Here is a 16585-nt window from a genome sequence, read left to right on the forward strand (position 1 = left end):
GGAGTAGAAGAAATCCTACTTTTACTTTTACTCCTTTATCATGCTCAACTAAATCCCTACCACAAGGGCTGTGAAGTTTCGTTTCTCTGTTGGAAAGTCTGTGTTCTAGACGTGACGGCTTTGGGGGTGGGGGGTGGAAATCTTGCAAAAAAAGAGAAAGTGGGGCAATGCTTGAAGCTTTACTTCTCATTTCAAAAGAATGTTTGTTTGGTTTTGCTTCAAAAGCACCAGTGGAAGAAACATGGGTCCAGTCAACTACAATATCTTCCGTGCCTGTAAGTATTGGATCAGGGGTGCAGCTTTTGGGGTGCAGAGGTGCCACGTAAGACACCATTATTATAGTCATGCATGATTTACGTTGGGAACTGGAGCATCTTTATATTTTGCTTTATTTGATTTATTTTGCCGGTGGGGCGACTGGAGCCCCGAGGGTCCGTGAGCAACTTTGGACTTTGCCGATCCCACCCACTTATTACACCCTAAATCTAATGCCTCCTTGTGCACTTTCCATACACTCTTGTAAGCTGTGATAAGGCTCCTTCAGACTCTCATATTTCTCACGTGCAAGTAAAATAGTCGTGGTTTCATCACTGATTGTTTAGACTGTCATATTTGCACCAGAGTTCTTCAAAGTTTCATCAGTTTTTCTAGAATGAGAAAAAAAGTTTCTCTACCTTCTCTTATCTTGCGGTCCATGAAAAAAGGCATTCGAGTGCAGTCCGATTTTTTTCATTGGCTTGGCTTTCCAATTTATATTTGACATTTGGACCAATATTGGACGTCTCCTCGGTTTTACTCGGACCACTCGGTCTACAAAAAAATAAATCGGACATGTAAAAGTCCTCCACATATCATCAGTGCAACTTGTGCGATTGCTCAGGTGCCCAAGATATAAGGGGGCCCATTTATGCCTCCAAACCTGGTGGAATTGTGCATTTTCATGAGTCATTGGCCCATATACTGAAAATAACCGACTGTTTTTGCACAAGCGCCATTTTTTGTCGATGGCCACCAGTGCACCATAGTAACAAAAAAAGGACAGTTTCACTCTGTAGTGCTAATATATGTGTAACAATGAATATAGAAATATAAACATGCATTACTGCTATGAAAAACATGCAAAAATTGAGATACTTAGCAAACGAAAAATGGCCAGTAGTATATGAGCAACAGCCAATGGCAAGGTTTTTTTTTTTAACCCAAAGCGAGGCATTAGAGTAGGCAGGGACCCAATAATAACAGGTCGTCTTGCCATTGGCTGTTGAGCTCACATAAAACTGGCCATTTTTGTGTGCACATTTTCTCAATTTTTCCATGTTTTTCATAGCACTACTGCAAGACCATATTCCCATATTCATTGTTCCACATATCTTAGCGCTACAGAGTGTAAACTGAATATGAAATATAGTAACAAAAAGGAGACAGTTGCACTCTGTGGTGCTAAGATATGTGGAACAATGAATTTAGGAATATAGACCTGCATTACTGTTGTATGGCCAGTTGTATGTGAGCCCAACAGCCAGCGGCATGGTGTTTTTTTAACCCAAAGAGAGGCATTAGAGCAGGCAGGAACCCAACAATAAGAGGTTGCCTTGCTGTTGGGATCACATAAAACTGGCCATTTTTGTGTGCTAAGTATCTCAATTTTTACATGTTTTTTCATAGCAGTACTACATGTCCATATTTCCATATTCATTGTTCCACATACCGTATCTTTGCGCTGTAGAGTGCAAACTGAATATGAAATATAGTAACAAAAAGACAGTTGCACTCTGTACTGCTAAGATATGTGGAACAATGTATATGGGAATATATACATGCATTACTGCTGTGAAAAACATGCAAAAATTGAGATACTTACTACACAAATGTGGCCAGTTGTATGTGAGCCCAACAGCCAGCGGCAAGGCAACCTCATTTTTGTTGTGTCACTATCAAACTAATGCCTCTCTTTGAGTTAAAAAAACTACAATTTCTCCATTTGCAGATTCCTGTCCACCCATAAATTTTAAGGTTTTTTTTAACCCAAAGAAAGGCATAAGTTTGATAGTGACCCAACAAAACTGAGGTTGCCTTGCCGCTGGCTGTTGAGCTCACAATCCTGGCAAAGTTTGTGTGCTAAGTATGTCAATTTTTACATGTTTTCTCATGCATGTCTATATTCCCATAATTATTGTTCCACATATCTTATCACTACAGAGTGCAACTGTCTCCTTTTTGTTACTGTTTCATGTTCAGTTTGCACCTGTTCACATTGGAAAGGAAGGATGTGCCATCAGTCTTTTTCTTAGATACCAGTGCACCATAGACTACAATTGGTACAAGTTCTAGTCATAAACCATGGGTAAACATCATACCCGAAAAACGGATGTCTGAATGAGCCCTTTCTTGCAAATTTCCCTATGCATACACTGTAAATTTCCCTCTATACATTGAAAGGGGGTGAATTCTATGCTTTTCTTCAATATCGGGGATATGCACATATCTTTTAGACACAGGCATATAGAGTGTGACAGCCAATACAGGTGGTGATACATGATCCAATGAAATGGTGTTGCATTAATTAATGGCATGGTATACATTGATGTTATGAAATATTAATTTATGAATAATAATCACAAAGAAATCCCAAAATCCTGAAATCCCTCAAATGCCTCCAGCCTCATTTGAAAATCTGTCCAATATGTATAATTGCTTTGCACCTATTTTCTGTAATCTGTGGAAAGAGTTTTCAAAAATTGTCACAAATATATTGATATTGTCTATATATTCATGCTTGAATGTTTTCTGTGATAGTGTGATATTGTGGGTTATATACCATTTTGTGTGGGTTCATGTTTTGAGCATGGTGGTCTGTCTATTCGATATATTGTTTGTCCTGTTAAGTCAGGTTATATCCCCTTGTAGTGCTTCTGTCCCTAGGTCTGGGTGAGGGGGGCCTGGAATCCACCCAAACTCTGTTTACCTGGGGGATTATTCAGTCTGTTTGAGAACTTCAAGAGTGAAGCAGGAAGATTTATCCTCTGTGGGCAAAAGCTGAGGCTCCCCAGAGAGACCTGGACACTTATCGCTTAATGGACTATATTCATGTTTCTGGACTATTTTTACCCTCTGTATGGTGGATTATGTTATGGACTGTTTGATTTGCTTGGAATAAATGTTCTTTGGATTACTCATGCTTCTCTCGCTCTGTTGATATCGGAGAAGGACCCCATCACATTTTTACCTCCACCTTTCTGAAATCTGATTTAATTCTATTCACATTATACACATATTCTCATTGCAGACATTACACATATAAATATACATAAAGTATTCATATTACACACACTGACATATATACTGTAATATATACAAAAGTAAACACATTCCATACATATTATTTTAAAAACTCATTTTGATAAATAATAACCAAACATGAAAACTTACATACAGGGCCATCACAGCTCATTTGCCCTTGTTAACAAATAACTCTTTATAGTGTATCAGTGATTAACCCATTAAGAATGTGCCCATTATGGAGTCTTCTGACACTTTCTTCATTTCTTCATTTTCACACAATTTTTTACTTTTAGTCAACATAGCTTTATGAGGGCTTGTTTTTTTTCAGGATGAGTTGTATTTGTCACTGCCAGCATTTTGCAGGATTCATTGTGTAGAATAACTAATGCTATAGTGGTATAGTTCCTTGTCATTATTGATGTAGTGATACCAAGTAAGTGATGTTTTTAAGCTACATTTATTTATTTTTTTTCCAGATTAAAACATTTTTTAGGGTCTGGGAGGTGGAAACTAGGATTTTGAGGAGGGTGTTGTTGCTTTTATTTTTTTATCTCTTTAAAATATTTTATATATATATATATATATATATATATATATATATATATATATACTTTAGTGTTACAATATTTATTAGTCCCTGAAGGGGCTTTAACATGCAATCTCTTGCTCTCATTAGCAGTAGAATATTGCATTTTACATATATTACACTACATCATCACTACATTGTCAATCCTTTTTATTGACTGCCTAGCAGATCCCGCCTATCAGACTCTGTCCCGTCGGGATCTGATTATCTGTGATGCATGACAGCTCCGAGGACCTGTCAGACGCCTGGATTCAATAGCAGAACTGATAGGTCTCTACCATCATGCGACATAGACAGAGAGCTGTCAGTCACTGTCAGCAGGAAGTTAGAAGCCATGGGGGACCCACCTGTATGGCTAGTCAATAGCATGGGTCAGTCCCCGACCAGTGGCTTACTGCCAGTGGTGGCAGACCATATGGCTGCTATTGGACCTCTGAGTTGGGGGTGCCTGGTGCCAGCACTGGGACCCTCCCACCCGATATCACACTTTCAACTCTATTCTCATCGTGGATGCAGCTCCATAGGTCACTCCCAGTGATGGAATTCTGGGTCTGCTAATGACCGGCAGTGAACTATGGAGCCTCATTCTGAGAACGTTCTCAGAATGAAGCTCCATAGGAATCAATGGACGTCCTGGGACATTACTCTTTGGATTACGTCAGAACGTCCAGGATTTATTTTCAAGCAATAAATTGGTGAATAAGGTACTTTTTTTTTCCCTGTCTTTGTTTGTCTGCTGGGTTAGTAATGGAAGTATCTGATAGGCGCCTCTCCTTTTCTAACCCCTAGGCTTTATGTCAGCTGTCAATTCACAGCTGACATTAACCCCACAAGTATTAATCCAGTTGCCAATGCACTAGGATAACCCGTAAGAGCCAGGTAAGGTACGAGTTTTGGTTTCCCCCCTGTCTGTGTCATTTTGTGGCGTTTGTTACCATGTGTCCAGCCTGCCCCAAGGGTGGGAGAGAGGGGGAGGGCTCGGACAGGAGTCAGAGTCCCGCTGGTGTCTCAAAACCTTGCTACCATCAAGCATACCTCTGAGATAAGGGACAGCACAGGGACCAGAGTCTAAAGGCCGCTATACACGCTGCGATATCGTGACCGATGTTGCTAGCGTGGGTACCCGCCCCAATCAGTTGTGCGACATGGGCAAATCGCTGCCCGTGGCACACAACATCACCCAGACCCGTCACACTACTTACCTGCCCTGCAACGTCACTGTGACCGGCGAAACACCTCCTTTCTAAGGGGGCGGTTCGTTCAGTGTCACAGCGATGTCACAGCTGCGTCACTGAACCGCCGCCCAATAGAAGCAGAGGGGCGGAGAAGAGCGGGACGAACATCCCGCCCACCTCCTTCCTTCCGCATTGCGGGCGGGAGGCAGGTAAGGAGATATTCCTCATTCCTGTGGTGTCACACGGAGCGATGTGTGCTGCTGCAGGAACGATATTAGAGAATGGACCCACATGTCACCGATGAGCGATTTTGCACGTTTTTGCAATGAAGCAAAATTGCTCAAAGGTGTCACACGCAATGGCATCGCTAAAGCAACCGGATATGCGTCACAAATTCCGTGACCCCAACGAGATCGCTTGAGCGATGTCGCAGTGTGTAAAGCGGCCTTAAGGGTCACCATAGGTGTCCCTATTTAGTCATTTCATACCTCGTGATATCTGCTCAATAGGTATGCAGCTTCTTTCTGTCCTTCATGTGGATATGGCCCCATTTGAGTGGGCTTTTATAGTCTGTGGAGCTTGAAGGCTGCTTGCTCATAGTAAATAGTAATAGTCTGCCTCAAACATCTGGATAAGGAGACTTATGATACCTTCTAACCCCTGTTCTTTTGTGTAAAGGAAAGGAAGAGATGTTCCAATTTCTTGTACTGTTTTGTGCGGCTCACATATGCCTTTAGAGCCTTTCTAACATCCAAGAACTGCAGAATTCTCTCTTCACTAGAAGAGGGATCCATGAAAAAAACTGGCAGCTCTAACTGTCGGTTTATATTAGAGAAGCAAGGAACTTTAGGGGTAAAAGGAAGGTAGTGTCCTCAACAGTACTCGAAACCTGTGATATGGCTCTCTGGAAACCAGAGCTCGAATCACACTCATTCTCCCACTTAATTATCCACCCCAGAGTCTAAATATGTCTGAATATCAAATCCAGATAAAATAGAGATGGTCTCTTCTGATGAGGCCTATGTAAATCAGTCCTGGTATGGGAAGATACTCATAGTCCTACGATTAGCCACAAATTTTGTGAAGACTCAAGAATCTAAGGGTATCTCAAGGGGACGAGAGGTGAACTGGAGAGGAGCCTACCCATATGCAGCTATGCCTCTTAATTTTGAGTTATATTACTTCCATTAATGTGTGAATATCATGTATGCATAGTTTCATTAATCCTGATTTGGAGATGTTCCACTATCCCAGGAGATCAGAGCTACACTTTTGCTCTGTGTTTGCAGTGTTTTGTCTTCAACCATGTAGCCATTGCATACCTACGTCTTGAAGTCTACTTCTCCCAGGGATCTGAACCTCCAAACTGTAGCATGGGAGGCAGCAGCAGAAACATGTTAATACCTTGCCACACAGTTGTTAAGAGTTGTTTAGCGTTGCTAGCATACGCTTTTGTAATCAAAGTAAGATTTTTTAGCAATAAACTCATCACATTTTGGACCTTTCCGATGTAATTCCATTTTTATGTTTTCTAACATCTAATGAAATATTTTTGCAAAAACAGTTTTAACAAGATATACTAGTCAACAAGTAAGTCATTTACAGTATGTTTATGTTGTTAGTTACTATTAGTAAACTTATAATTTTGATACAGGAACCATAAAACTGTAGGTTCACAGTTTCCTATTTCTCACAAACGTGGTCAATATTGTATTTACAGTTTATGCTGCCCAAAGCACTAAGCCATACATTATTTTGGTCCATGAAATGGATCAGAATAGGGCATTAGTCATAGGTCTCCAAACACGGTGTGCATTATGGCATCCAAAGAGTTCAATTTTGGTCTCATCTGACCAAACTATATTCTCCCAGTATTTCATAGCTTTGTCCAAATGCTGTTGAGGAAACTTTAAACGCATTTGAACATGCTTTTTATTCACCAATGGGGTGTTGTGTGATGAGTGTGCATAGAAGACATGAAGGGTGAGTGCATTATTTATTATACCTGCTGATTCCAGGGCATTCTGTAGCTCTCCACAGGTGGTCCTTGGCTCTTGGACAACTCCTCTGATAATTATTTTGACTCTTCGGTCTGAAATCTTGCGGGCAGCACCTGTTTGTGGCTGGTTTATGGTGAAATTATGTTCTTTGCACTTCCAGATTTTGGCTCCAAAAGTGCGCACTGGAGCCTTCAGTAGGTTAGAAATTCTTCTATAACCAATGCCATTATTATTTTTTGCAACAATAAGGTTGCAAAGGTCTTGAGACCACTCACTGGTTTTACTGATCATGAGATGCTTCTTGTGTGGCACATTGGTAATGGGAACAATTTTTGTAGGCCATCAGTTGAACCAGCTGATATTTTTTACTAAGTGGCAGAATTGGAAATAGCAAGGAAAAGGGTTTTTTTTCAAAAGTAGTAGTGGCAGCACATTTGGATTTGGTTTGATCGCATAGGACGTCTACGTCCGTTTGGGCATGTTTTTGTGTACTGTGAGGAATGAGATATGCTGACAGCTGGCAGAGTATAATCTTTAAAGAAGACTCCCCTGAAGAATTATAAATATGAAACGCGTCGGCAGCATTTTAGATTTCTGCAGTGTGTGAATACCAGGCAAAATGAAGTGAGACAGCATCCTATGATCACTAAAGGGTGTGTGTATAGCCATGATGGAATCTTCAGCCTGGATGAAGTGTGAGTCCATTTATTGCCGGTGAGACCATTCCTTTTTTGATTAGGATTCACTTTAGAGTAAAAAAAGATGAATCTGAGGGGATGAATTATAAAAAATAAGTTTGGCTCCTGGTATTTGTTCCCAGTTTGATTGTTCCCAACCTTTCTCTATAGGGCGGTTTCCTTGTGGGGTGGAAATATTGGGATTTAAGGGGGCTTATGGGGGCGATGTCGCTAGTGTTCGCACCCGCCCCCGTCGTTTGTGCTTCATGGGAAAATCGCTGCCCGTGGCGCTCAATATCGGTAGTGCGTGTCACGCATACTTACCTTCCTAACGACGTCGCTGTGGCCGGCGAACAACCTCTTTTCTAAGGAGGCGGTTCATGTGGCGTCACAGCGACGTCACACAGAAGGCCACCAATAGAAGCGGAGGGGCGAAGAGCAGCCACATGAACGACACTCCCACCTCGTTGTCGGAGGATGCAGGAACCCTGTTGTTCATCGTTCCCGGGGTGTCACACGTAGCGATGTGTGCTGCCTCAGGAGCGACAAACAACCTGCTTCCAGAACGAGCAACGATATTTTGAAAATGAACGATGTGTCAACAATCATCGATGTGGTGAGTATTTTGCATCGTTAGCGGTCGTTCGTAAGTGTCACACGCTAACGAGGCCGGATGTGCGTCACGAATTCCGTGACCCCTGCGACATCTCGTTAGTGATGTCGTTGCGTGTAATGGGGCCTTAAGTCCAACCAAAAAACATTTGTAATATGGCGGCTTGGTGTGCACTTGGGAGTTCATTGTGCTTCACATATGAGGCTGGTCCGTTTGAGCTTAGTGACCTAGCAAAGTATGTGGTATATTTTATGACGTGTTTATGAGTGAATATCTATCACTTTTTAAGAAGCACCTATTAAATATTACGTTTTAGGTCTGATTGTTTTCAATTTTTGAAAAAACCCTTTTCCTTGCTATTCCCTCTTTGGTCTTTTGAGAGTCATATACATATAAGGTAAACTGCTAAGATTGTAAGTGACAGAATTGGCCAGTTTAATGTGAAATGATGTTCTTTACACTTCCAGATTATGGCCTCAACAGGGCTCACTGGAACCTTCATCATTTTAGAAAGTCTTCTGTAACTAATGATATCAGTATGTTTTGCAGCAATAAGATTATGAAGGTCTTGAGACAGCTCACTGCTTTTACCCTTCAAGAGATGTTTCTTGTGTGGCACCTTTGTAATAAGTCACCTTTTTATAGACCGTCTAACCAGCTAATGTTATTTTTCACTAAAAAGGATTGCTTTCTAATAGATAGATTTCAGCTGGTGTCAAGACTTTCCATGGCTTTTTTTGTATGAATACCTATTGTTTGATTTCTTTGCCTGTGTAGACTGGATGTGATGTTACTGACATCTGGTGAGAAATTCATGTCAGTGGCACCTTTAGAAATATATTTACTTAGGAAATAGGTGGTGTGTTCAATATTTATTTCTCCCACCGTATATATATGTTTTCTTTAAGTACTATTTTAAATATATTTACAAAGACAAACTGAAGCACAATGATTGCAGGATCTTACTCAAAATAGTAATGACATTGCTGCATAACTCATCAGTGCCAATGTCTCTAGGCGTACCCAATTACGGTATATACAATTATGCAAATTCTTCTGCACCAAACTTTTTTGGGGAAATGTCCTTGTTTCATTTTAAGCAGTGTGATACTAGATAATACTAACGGCATGATTTACACATGCCATGTTTTGGAGGATTTCACAATTAATAAACTTCCTTTTCGTTGTTTTCGGTTCCTTTTTAATTTTCTGATTAGAAAACGTTACTTGCATTTGTGTAGTCTTGCCTAGTTGTACATAATTTCCAGAGCATTATTAAAAAGTCCAAAGACTCGTGATGAGCGGACCCGGACTGTAAAAGTACAGATCTGTGTGGTTTGAAAGGGGCCCAGGTGTTAGAACTGGGAATGGGATTCCAAATATTGATCTGATCCGGCACTGCTTTCCCCGCCAGGATGCAAGTGGACGGAGAAAGCAGTGCAACTGTCTGCGGGTCAGTATCGTGGTATAAAAATAAATAAATAAAATAATTGGTTAGGGTCCCCTTTTATTATGCTACCCAGCACATATAAAGCCCACGGCTACAGGCTGCAGCTCCCAGCCCAGCGCTTATCTTTGCCATGTATCAAAATAAGAGGAGCTGCATGCATTTTTTATTATTATTTAAATAAATAATTTTAAAAAACAGTGTACGGTCGATCCAAATTTTGATACCGTGATAAAGCCCAACAGCTGGGGGCTGGTCTTCTCAACCTTGAGAGTCCCATGGTGATTGGGACCCCCCGTGTTAAAAATAGCAGTCCACAGCCACCCCGGATTCGTCGCATCTATTAGATGCAACAATACCGATGGTTTGCCCGGCTCTTCCCAACTGACTTGGTGCGGTGGCAATCGAGGTAATAGGGGTTAATGACAGTGCAAAATTGTCATCAAGTGCAGAATTAATGATCTATGAGACCCCCCCATCACTAATCCTATAAGAAGAAATAATAAAAAGAAATAAACACAAATGCAGAGAAAAATCTTTTATTTGAAATAAAATACAGCACCCTCTTTCCCCTCTTTATTAACCCCAAAAAGACCCTTGAAGTTTTGCCGTAATCCACACAATGTCCCACGATAGTCCTCGCTCTGCTCTATCTGAGCCCGGAGAGACTGAAAACATGTCAGATCTCTCAAAGGCTCTGGGATAGACTTACAAGGGGGAACCTGCTGGCTGCAATGACATCACTCAGTTCACCAGAGGTCATACCTGGGTTTCCACGGTATGACCTCTGGCGACCTGAAGCACTCTGGCTTAAAGTGCGGGGCTGTGCTTTGCACCCCGCAGCCCTCTAACACTAGAAGTCCAAGAAATTTCGAGCTCCCCCCCGAAAGAGGGTCAAATGACCAAATACAATAAACTGAATAGAACTAACAAGAAACTAAATGCCTAAACTCAAGGGAAAACAACAACCTCCTGTGGTGCGACAGTAATGGCCTTAATTACAGAGCAAAAGACGGTGATTATAGGATGTTAGCTAAAATCCTTCAGGTCATTCGACCTATCTCTGGGTTCCAAAGGTAGAAATGTTAAATTACCCCTCTCTGGGACTTCTAGTGTTAACATTGACAGTGTCGGCCGGGGTCGGAGAGTGCGGGGCAGCCCTTCACCCCCCTGCCGGCAGTGTCATTGCTAAAGTTTGGAGGCATGCCCCGCACCCGGCCAACACTGACAGTGCCGGACGGTGGGAGGGGACTGCGGTCACAGGTGGAGGACTCCAGCTGTGGTTGCAACTGACCTGAGGGACGTCACCGCTCATCGCACATCTCATTCATTCTCTCCATCTCACAGCAGGCAATCATGTTCCATGATCGCATGCTGTGAGGTTCAGATGCAGCCGAGCTGAACTGTCAAGTGACCTCGTGTGGATTACATCGGACTTGCAGGGATGTTTTGGGGGTTAATAAAGTGGTTAAAGAGGGTGTTTTTTGTCTTTTATAACAAATAAAGGATTTTATTGGTGTTTGTTTATTTATTTTCACTTACAGATTAATTATGGGGGGTGTCATAGACACCTGCCATTACTAATCTAGAGCTTAGTGGCAGCTGTTTGCTGTTATTAACCTCTTATTTTACCCAGATTGCTACCACACCAGGGCAATTGGGAACAGTTGGGTAAAGCGCTGGACTTGTTGCATCTAATGGATGTGACAATTCCGAGGCGGCTGTAGACTGCTATTCTTAGCTGTGGGAGTTCCAAAAACCATTGGACTCCCAGGCTGAGAATACCAGCACCCAGCTGTTGGTCTTTATCATGGCGGGGTATTAAAATCCAGGGGACCACACTCCATTTTTTAAAAATATTTATTTAAATAATAATAATAATAATAATAATAAAAGCCACATGTGATTCCTCTTATTTTGATACACAGCCAAGATAAGCACATGGCTGGGGGCAGCAGTATGTAGCTGTAGGCTTTATCTATGCTGGGTATCATAATACGGTAGCACCCTACGCCAATTGTTTTATTTATTTTTATACCAGAATACTGACCCGCAGACAGTTGCACTGCTTTCCCCGCCCACCGGCCATCCTGGCGCCTGCGATTGGTTTGCAGTCAGCTGACATGCTACCACTCAGGGTGGGGGTGCGTCTGACTGCAACCAATCACAGGCACTAGTGAGCGGGGAAACCAGTGCATATGAAATGATCCTAATTCACGGCACTGGCCTGGGAGCAGTGTACAGCCATGCTGGTGTCTCAGTAATTACAGCGTGCTGCTCCCATCCCCCTATCCTTTCTACCATCATTTTTAAATTGTCGGATTTTAGTCCCCATAGACGTATCTAAGGACCAGAATCCGCCCCAGAACCGGATTACCGGGATTACCCAGTCCTGGTTATCTGCGAGTCCGCTCATCACTACCAAAGACTTTTGGGGCTAACAGTGCAATGTTAATAAGTATCCTTTTGGCATTAGGATTAGGCCATGACTAGGTTTAGGTGAACCTGAACTGTAAAGCTTGGAGTTTTTACCACACACCGGAGCTCAAACTCGAACTTTTAAATAAGTATGTTTCTGAGTTCAGAGCTCAAGTGCTGTTTGCATGGTAATAAGACTTGTTGAAAGACTGCAGCACAGACAATCAACAAAATTTGTTGCATGGGGAAGATTCTTGAATGCTGCTGTAAACAAAATAAATAAATAAAAAAAAAGAAAATGATGTGGGGTCCTGCCTATTTTTGATAACCAGCGATAGAACACGTTTCCATTATAGTTTATGGGGTGGCGCACAAGTCTTGGATCAAACTCGCCAATGCAAGTCTATGTTTTTGTGAAAATAAAACTTACAGCATTCACATACCGATTTTCATGTTTGTTTGGTAGAAAAGGATTGGGAAACCTTCTTGTATTCCCCCCCCCCCAAAAAATGAAAAATTGATGAAACTCTGATTGTAAAAACTGACAAACTGATCAACTTCTGGTTTTGCGTACGAAACAATCGTCGGGTTCTGGGTATGCTGTTATTTGCAAGAGAAGACACGCTGCATCTAGAACGCATCATTTCGCCCACCTCCTTTTAGTTTTGTCCTATGGAATAACTTTACTGCCCTGGAAGGAACTTTGTAAAAACACAATCATGAATGAAAACCTGTATGGAATTGGAAGAATGAAGAAGAAAAAGGAGAAAACTGTTGTCAGTTGTTTGGGACATATAACCGAAATAAACAATTTACACATAAATACATATATTGGGAAAAAAATAGATTTTAGGTATAATAATAATTTTGTTTCCCAGGGTGAGATAAAATCCACAAACTATAAATATTGAAAAAACTGACCAAACAGAAAAGTTGGTGACTTGATACATTTTTCTAAAAAGTTATAGTTTGCAATTATCCGATATTATGCAATGACGAGTTACTTCTTTTTTTACAATTTCATTTTGAATGTACCCAAAATCATGTTATCATATTGTAATGACAGAGTTTCCCATTTAGTCTTGTCTACTGTCTGTTTTTGAGTTTATTTTTAAAAACAATCAGTCAGCAGGATTTCATACCCCACACTATTTATATGTGCATGTAGCTTTTTCAAAGACAAATCTAGTAATACTTTTACATGGGAAGTCCGTTCCTCCATTACTGAGAAATCAACGTTTGAATTTAAATACAAATGAGGGCTGAAGAGCTATGGTAGATCTGAAGCCTTTGTCACTCCAGCTCTATTCCACCGCCCAGTGCCGACGCTTCCCGTTTAGATGAGTGATGGAGAAAAGTGGGTTAACTTCTCTGCTGATGATAATGACCTCCAATGGCCTCCAACAGTGCTGGCCGGGAAGTAGAGCTGGAGTGACAGAGGCTTCAGATCTAAAGTCTCATTTGCATATTAATTGAAACACTTTATTCTCAGCAATGGAGGAACAGACTGGACATGTAAAGGTGTCACTGGATTTGTCATTGAAAGAGCTACATGCACGTATAAATGGTTTGGGGGTGAAATCCTGCTGACATATTCCCTTTAAATTGCCTATTGAATATTTGATGCATATATGTTACCATAAAGTATATTCTATGATAAACTAATATAAAGGACTATTTCTTCCATTTTAGATTGCATTCTGATGATAACACAAAGTGGTGTACATGGTGAGTAGTATAAAGTAGTATTAATAAATATATATAAATATATATCACTAGCTGTACTACCCGGCTTCGCCCGGGTTAATAACTGTTGTTAACAAAATATAATGTATTAACATTCCTGGGATAGAATGTATAAATAGAATGTATTAACGCCCGGGATAGTCACTGTCTCTCTGTTTCTCTCCCATTCTCTTTCTGTCTCCCCCTCTGTATATATCTTTCTGTCTCTCTCTCTATCTCTTTGTCTGTCTGTCTGTCTCTTTCCCTGTCTGTCTCTGACTGTCTCTGTCTCTTTCTCCATCTGTCTCAATCTCTTTCCCTGTCTGTCTATCTATCTCTTTCCCTGTCTGTCTATCTCTGTCACTTTCCCTGTCTGTCTCTTTCCCTGTCTGTCTCTTTCCCTGTCTGTCTCTTTCCCTCTCTTTCCCTGTCTGTCTGTTTCCCTGTGTCTGTCTCTGTCCCTTTGTCTGTCTCTTTGTCTGTCTCTTTCCCTGTCAGTCTGTCTTTGTCTGTGTCTGTCTCTTTGTGTCTGTTTCTTACCCTGTCTGTCTGTCTCTTACCCTGTCTGTGTCTGCCTCTTTCCCTGTCTGTGTCTATCTCTTTCCCTGGCTGCATTGTGACACGCCAACATCCCATATAAGGGCGTGGCTGCACATTCTTCTGAAGTTCTGGCTGCACTGTGGCTCCCAGCTCCATTCGCTTTAATGGAGACAGGTTTTTTGGCGAATAACTGTAAGGGGCGGGGTTAAAATGTCCCCTCAAAATATAGCATATGACGCTCTCGGGGTCCAGACGTGTGAGTGTGCAAAATTTTGTGGCTGTAGCTGCGACGGTGCAGATGCCAATCCCGGACATACACACACACACACACACACACACACACACACACACACACACACACACACAAACATTCAGCTTTATATATTAGATGTTCAGAACCATGGTCAAAAAGGGCTAATAACCCAAATATAGAAACCCCCACGAGTGTAGCATGGCTATGGTTAGGAGGCCCATGTTCATTTTTAGGCTGTGGAGACATTTCAAAGTGTAATAGTTATTCTAAACTATTTTCCTATGATATCAAATATGGTTGCAAATAAAGATCTAGGTTCCCCATCTTAAGTTACATCCTGAGTAGTCCTTCAACTGACAATGGCTTGTTTGTATTTCTCATGTTTCGATTTATTTTAGGTAAAATTTTTAAAACTAATGAAGGGTTTCCTAATAATCATAACTAAGTAAAAAAATGTTTACCTCTGATTGGACATCCTCTCCACTGTAAGGAATGGAGGGATTTTGAATACCTCTTTTGGGGCTGTCTTCTCTCATTTGGGGGTATCTGCTTTCTTTAATGAAGTTTCCTGCAGTATTCTTTACCTTTTTTTTTAGCTTCATGGATACTTTAGTATTGAATCGCAACTAGGGCTTATTTTTTGGGTACGGCTTATATTTAAAGAGAACCTACCACTAGGATTTTCCTATATAAACTAAAGCCAGTGCTATACTGGCACTATCATGCTGATTCTATACATATCTTTAGATGTGAGATCGGATGTATACTTTCTGAAATACAGGCAAGTAAAGTTTGTGAAATGCACTGTTATTTGATTGATAGGTGCTGCAGAATATCTAATAGGTGGGTTGGAGTTTTCTAGTTATTCCCACCCCTGTCTGCTGCCTGGCCTTCCTTCCCCTGTCTCTGTTACTACAGGGGGTGGAAGAACAGAAGGGAGGAAGGACAGGCAGCAGAGAGGGGAGGGAATAACAAGCAAAACCCAACCCACCTATTAGATATTCCATTGTACCTCCCAATCAAATAACAGTGCATGTCACAAACTTTACTTGTCTATATTTCAGAAACGATACGTCCAATCTCAATACTAAAGGTACGTATAGAATCAGCATGATAGCACCAGTATAGCACTGGCTTTAGTTTATATATGAAAATCCTGGTGGTTAATCTTCTTTAAGGCATACTCTGAAAAAAATAAAAATTCCTGCTAGGGCTTATTTTTGGGAAAGCACGGTATTATAGTTATTGACCACCTATGTAGTCTACTAGAGGTGACCAGACAAGGACAGGGATCTTCTGAATCCGAGAAAATTGCCTTTATATACAAATGAGTTATTTATTTATTTTTTTTATGTGTAATAGAACAACTTAAAAAATATTAACACACTTATTCCCACACTAATTTGTCGTTAGCACTTTTTGTACCTGAATCTCCGTGTGGTTTTGTTTCTTTTCAATGTAGGAAAGCTTCTTAAGCCCACCTTAGAAATAAATACAGAAGATGCCAATGACGTTCATATGGTTGGGAGCACGGCCTTTTTGAATTGCACAGATTCGTTAAATGCTCAACGATTCTTTTGGCGAAAAGAAGGAAATAAGGACCCAATAGCGGATCAAGACACTCCAACATTTACATTCACAAATTTAAGAAAAAATGACAGCGGACTCTACACTTGCCAATACGAGAGGAATTCAGAGTTATCAGAGGTCAGCGATCCTCTGTACCTATATGTCAGCGGTAAGAAGGCAAATACTATTTTTTAGTATAAGGGTATGGTGCGTGACAATCATATCTTACCGATATTTGTGCCAAAGAGCTAGTGATGCATATATGATTCCAAATAGATGTTTCACGGTCCTCACCTTGGG

General features: G+C 41.0%; 1 protein-coding gene across 2 annotated transcripts in view; it reads left to right on the forward strand.

Moving 5' to 3' along the window:
- Positions 1-200: 200 nt before the first annotated feature.
- The window catches only part of LOC142256285 (immunoglobulin superfamily member 1-like), a 41694-nt gene continuing 25309 nt past the window's right edge, over positions 201-16585 (forward strand). For both annotated transcript variants that reach the window (XM_075327892.1, XM_075327894.1), the window contains exons 1-3: positions 201-275; positions 13891-13926; positions 16179-16454. In XM_075327892.1, the coding sequence (XP_075184007.1) occupies positions 242-275; positions 13891-13926; positions 16179-16454 (346 nt within the window). In that variant the 5' untranslated portion in view covers positions 201-241. The remainder of the gene's footprint in view (positions 276-13890; positions 13927-16178; positions 16455-16585) is intronic.

This window comes from Anomaloglossus baeobatrachus, chromosome 11, assembly GCF_048569485.1.
Source record: "Anomaloglossus baeobatrachus isolate aAnoBae1 chromosome 11, aAnoBae1.hap1, whole genome shotgun sequence".
Classification (NCBI taxonomy): domain Eukaryota; kingdom Metazoa; phylum Chordata; class Amphibia; order Anura; family Aromobatidae; genus Anomaloglossus; species Anomaloglossus baeobatrachus.